Genomic DNA, 6,000 nt, shown 5'->3' with positions numbered 1-6,000 from the left:
GGAAAAACATTTGGAATCCGGCGTGTGGCATCATGGCGGCACCATGTACTAAACATAGTAAATAATCAAGAGAAAGTGATATGAACCGATGCCAAGGGTGCAATTGAGATAGAGAAAAAATTTGTTGATCTTTTTACGATTTTTTGAAGCTGTATAGCACGCCATTAAGACTTATGTTGGGACTCGAAAGTATCAACAAGAACTTAAATTTTGAGCTGCATAAAACGTACTTCAGATCAATGCTGAGGCTGATTAAGCTTTTTTGAACCTGTTTTATAAGACTCTTGGTTGCTTGAGTTGTGATCACGTGACATTATTTGCAAAGCGTCAGTATACTCTTTGAAGCCCAAGATTTTTTTTTTCTTTGTTAAAATTCACAGATGAGAAATTTTTCAGCTCCAGCTACAGTCAAACATCATTTATCTATATGTAGTTTTTTTTATTTCATAGTTTTAGGAACATGATTTGTTGTTTTATTTATTGGTAACATTCAGCTTTCATTTTTGTTTCAGATTAGGTGGAGTTCTGTTGGATTTATTTTTTTAGTCTGTTTTTTATGTTCTAAAATAACTTATCTAGTATATTTTTAAGGAATATCAATTTGTGATTTAATAGTGAAAAGTTGCAATATATAGCCTTGATACTTTCAAAAACTTTGCCAAAAAGACGCTAACAACAAATTATTCATTCTAAAGTGTGCAAACCTAAAAAGGCTAAGCCTTTTTTCGGTTTTAACATTTCGTGATTCATAGTAGTTTATTTAGAACTTTTCAATATTCAGGAACTTTAAAAATGCCTTTATTATTCTTTCATGTATCGGAAGTGGACAAGTTCGCCAACAAACACCCAAAAGCCAACCACCAGACCGATGGCCAGGATATACATCGGAAATTGAACGTCCACCAACGTTAGAACCTTAAAATTGGCTTCCTGTGCCAGATTAGTCCTCTCTCGATCCCTCAACGTGGTATTGTAGTCCATCTGCGCTATCCAATGGTTGATGAGGCCACCGTTCAACATCCGCAGCAGGACATCGTTGACAAGATCCAGGAGGACCCAATGCCGTTGCACCACGTACGCTAGGTTATAAAGACGGGGACACTCGGAAACCATGTGCAGCTGTTTCGTGGTCAGGTAGAACGCGTTATCGAGGGTCAGAGTCGATTTCCGAGTTACGGTGGCAATATTACCCATTCGAACGACGCGTCCCAGGGCAGATTCGTTACTTGGGGCGTAGATCATCTTCTTGCGCAGGGATTCCATCAACGGGCTATAGTTGGCCGGGAATACGTCGTCGAGGAAGCCCCGATATTTGACCAGGGTATCGTACCCCGATTTGTCCAACTGTTCAAGGCTGTCAATGTCCTTGTAGAAAAGAGGGTTGACAAATACCGAAGCTAAGCCAGAGGTAAACATCGATACGAAGATCAAACTGACCATCATGATACCGACCAGAATCAGACGCTCGTGGCCGGATCGGGTAAACCGGTAATACGGTCCACTTATGAGCAGAATGTAAGTGTCGATCACAATCTGAACAATCTTCCGTCCCATCGAAGCCGCGCGAGTTTTACCGGAAAGATTGAAAAGAACCGCCGAATAACTTCGATCATCGTACCCGATTCGAAGCTTCAACATCCACCGGATGACAGCTCGCACAACGACCCAGGCAACGGCACTGACCAAACCCATGGCGAACAGCAAACTCCACAGATTCGTAGGGAAAATAGTAACCGGCAGCAGATACTCCGGAATGCGACTGGCCTTCTTGACCAGGCAGCACATTTCGTCGGTGTACAGTGCCGAGGTGAACTCGATGTCCCTGCTGAAGTAGTCCTTGATGAAGAATCCCACGAAGGCGATGTCAGTAACGTGCCGGGTAAGGCGACCGATTGCACCGTCAAAGGTCCCATTGGGGAGTCGCTGCCCAAACATTGCCGAATCCGGCGGCAAGAAGATGGCTGCGTGGGGTGAGTGAGATATAAAGAACAATATTAATATTGAATTCATTAGGAACTTTACTGGAAGCACGCTTACGGAAAAAGAACTAAAAAACTAACAAGCCTAAAAAGATTGGAAAGACTTCAAAGTCTTAAAAAAGACCAAAATTATAAAAAAAATTATTAATTAGCTCAAATATTAAAAAAAAACTGCTTACGTGTAAAATTCAGCTTCTTGGCAAACAACCGGCTGGCGATCACATCGGCCCCAACAAAAATGTCCGTGGGAGTCCCGTTGGCAGTATAAATCTGCGAACTGTAAGTGGAACCGAACATCTCGATCACCAGCGGGTATCCCGCGAAATCACCCCGCGGTACATCTGGCAGCTGGCCGTCAACTATTTCGAAAAGATTAACCAAAGTCCCGAATGTGGTTCCATTGCGAGCGAAGGGGTACCAGGTGTAGATTTCCGAGTTACTGAACAGGACGAAAATCCGAAAAACTCCTTCCCTCTTCCAAATCGATTGTAAGACCCGGGTCACCTCGTCCAACTGAACACCGTCATCCGGTTCCAACACTAGAAGATAAGTCCCCAGCGGATCCAACAGACACCTCATCAGCGCTTCGAACACGGTAAAATTCGTAAACACCAGATAGCCATCGTCCTGGTTCTGATCCCACATCTTGACGAACGTCTCGTACGACTGATCCCACTCGAGAAACTCGAACTCATCGCTGTAGTCCCGCTCCATGGTATCAGTGATCTCCAGCGAGTCGGTGTTGATCCTCGCCGAAAGAAGCGGCCGATCTCCGCTGCAACCTTGTTCCTCCGGAAAGGCTTCCCCATAGATGCGAAAACTTTTCCCCGCCAGTAGCAGCAACGAGCGCGATGATCCTCAGAACAACCGATCCAGCGCATCGCTCTGGTCATAGTCTGGATCGCCGATCACCACGTCGATGTTGTCGATTCCGAAGAAAATTTTGTCAATTAAGGCCGTTACCGATGGATCCGCCAGCCAGTCGTTGGCTGATTTCGAACCATCTACGACCATCGCCGTCAGGAAGCAATACAGCATGACGGAAGTGGCAACCGATGAAAAGGCGCTCATTTGGGTGTTTTCTTTCGGGGGGTTGTTGATTTTGTCAACGCTTCGCGAGTCGCTAACGATGTGCGGTGATGGCTGATTGAACTGTGCCCTCGTGGCGGAACGACATTTATTTGATTCCTGTCAATGGGGATTGATTGAGAGGCCGACATTTGTTCGACAAATCATCATACCTGGGCATCATCATACCTGGGCAATAATGGGCTGAAAACTTATGCTCGTTAGTGACATTTGTCATCTTTCTGTTCGGCGGAATTCTAACCGTGGGAAAATATTTGCATGAAATTAGTTTTGTTGTGGGGAAATCTGTCAATGTTGGGGCCAAACTAAGTTTGAGAAAAAATCGATTTATCCACCCTTCAGTACTTCTAGAAACTGACGGGGGATGTTAAAATTTATAAATTGAAAAAAAAAGCGTTCCAAATTTAACAAAAACAACGTGCCTTTAGAAGCATTATTCTGCGATTTGGACCGAATTTTGGAATCAAAAATTTTAAAAGCGTTTTTCAAGTACACCCAAAATTCAGCCTCTGTGCCAATGGCGTGTAGTCAATTTCATAGCATCATTGGTACAAGAAGATAACGCGACCGGCACTGATTCGATTTGCGCCCACCGGCATTAACCTCCCAGCGTAACCGAATTGCGTATGTCTGAATGAAACAAAATAAAAACGTTTTCGCGTCCCTCCCAATCGCATCACAAGCCGAAGAAGGATGGAAATAAATACCGGCCAACACCAGGCAGCCAGCGAACCGAGCACTGTGCGTGTGAATGTAGCAAAAGCAACAACCAAAACATCCTTCTAATTCAATCAACCGGCAAACACGGCTAAGCTGTGCGTGTGTATGTAGCAAAAGCAACAACAAAAACATTCCTTCAATTTACCGGCAAACAACACCGGCCAAGCTGCCCGGCTTTAGCAGCTGTGTATATGTAGCGTGTGTATGTAATAGCAGGCAGTAAGCAAAGCACAGTTCTCATTCAATGGGTTTCCCGTTCCTTCACTCCCGTTCCCTTTCCCGTTTCCATCTTAAGACAAAGGAATGCATTGAAAGGAGGCCAAACGCCGGGAAGCCGCCGTTGTACGTTTTTTGTGATTGATCGGTAACAGAAAGCCTATGACAAATATACCTCGTCCTGCATGAAGCTCGAATAGTACACTGGTTAGAATGTCGGACTGGCAAGACGCTACAATTGGTGATGTGAGTTCGATTCTCAGTACAGCGCTATGGTTTTAATTTTTATTTTCTTGTTTCTGGGATGAATTATCCAATAGGAAGGAAATCCCATAAAATGTTTTTCTTGTTTCGCTTGAATGTAGTGGTCATCATTTTGATTGGGAGCCGAGTCCTTATGCCAGTTACGGTTTTTCAAACATACCGTCTTCGGCACAGTGCACATTTCAGAGCATTATCGGCACAGAGATGTGCTAAAAAGGCATTGGATTTTTGCAACCTCTTCTATGGGTGTAATGAACCCAAAAAATGCTTCTAAACGCCAGAAAACGCGGTATTGATTCTGAATTCCAGGAAAACCCGATTTTGTGGCCGCTTTGTGTTGATAAAGACGGAAATCATTGTTAAATCAATACGCCAAATTAGTGGTGGCTCCTGAGAGTAAAATTTCTCAATAGGTTCTCAGGTTTTAGTTTGAGAAATTCAACAGTTTTTATGATTAAAAGCGCATATATTTGTTAAAATTATGTTTCAATAGAACAAACTTCATCATAACAAAACTATTGAAAAATTTCTGTTGTAGAGCACAGTTTAAAGAAGACCAGTCTAGGAGGCATTAAAATGGTGGATGCGTTTGATATCATTGTTCGACAGCGAGATGATCCGTTGCTGATAAGATGTGTTACGTCTTAGAGATTACTTTTTATTGATCTGATTTGTTTTAAGACTAACATAGAACTGACTAAATTTTCACTCCATGTGCTTGATGCTCAAATCATGAATTGCCTCGATACATTTTTGATTTTCATGATTGCTTCGATGTATCATTTCTCCCCCGCTAAAAAACATCCGGTACCCTTCGAGCTTGGATGGTAGCCGCAGGATACGTTTTGGTCGTGCTGGAACCTCTTCTGGAACTTTGGCTTCACCTTCATCCGACTTGAGCGATTCATCGTCTGTTAGAGAGATGAATTGAAGTAGGTTCTGCACCATCTTCCGGTTTCGGCACTGCTTCATCGGCATGAGATACAGGTCGTGGAGGCTGCGGAACTTCAAGACCAAATTCATCCAGGAAAATTTATATCGGAGATTCGGTTTTGGATTCCACCTCTTCGGACGGACGTACTGTAGTAGTAGTTTCGCCGATTTCAGACCGCTGACGAATACCAAACACTTGAAGTGGTCCAGAGTGAGATTCTGGAACTCGAAATAATCCCATGCCGGTTTACCTTTCCGCCGTAATCGATGATGTCATCGATATCGTTTTTGACAATCTGGAGACACTGGAAACGCTTTCGGAACTTGGAAACCTGGCTGCCGAAAATTTTCTTCAAGGTTGATACCGTTTCTCGGAAATCGATGTCCTTTGGAAATGCAGGCAAAATATAGTTGAGATAGCGGCTGTGGGATAGAGTGTGCAACTTGCGGAGCAGCAATCGGACCTTCGCTGCATCGTGCGCCTGCCATGCGTCGTTCTCGAACAAATCTTGATACCGGGAAAACCACCGCTGGAACGTCAATCCGTTTTCCTAGTCGTAAACTAATTCGGAAATGTTTGACGAAAGGGATTCCAGTATTTGTTCCGGATTCTGTTACTGAGGCTACTTCTGGTTTGTCAGACGTTCGAGCAACCGTAGGATTGCCAGCTAGATGTCGGCTTGGCCTTATGGCTGGAACTGGCTGCTTGGCGTTGAGTGGAACCGATTTGACCGTGGTCGGATTCTCCTCCCATTTCGAAGGACTATCTTGATAGATTCGTTCGAATCCTCGTCGCCAA

The 6,000-nt window shown here is 43.9% G+C and overlaps 1 protein-coding gene across 1 annotated transcript; it reads right to left on the bottom strand.

Annotated features, from left to right (window-relative positions):
* Positions 1-801: 801 nt before the first annotated feature.
* LOC129743573 (uncharacterized) lies at positions 802-2,693 on the bottom strand. Its single transcript, XM_055735632.1, has 2 exons — positions 2,159-2,693; positions 802-1,961 (listed from the first exon to the last, which is right to left on the bottom strand). Exons 1-2 carry the CDS (start codon positions 2,691-2,693, stop codon positions 802-804), a joined length of 1,695 nt encoding a protein of 564 aa, XP_055591607.1.
* Positions 2,694-6,000: the final 3,307 nt, after the last annotated feature.

This window comes from Uranotaenia lowii, chromosome 1, assembly GCF_029784155.1.
Source record: "Uranotaenia lowii strain MFRU-FL chromosome 1, ASM2978415v1, whole genome shotgun sequence".
NCBI classification, from domain to species: Eukaryota; Metazoa; Arthropoda; class Insecta; order Diptera; family Culicidae; genus Uranotaenia; species Uranotaenia lowii.
This window is presented reverse-complemented; position numbering and strand designations above follow the sequence as displayed.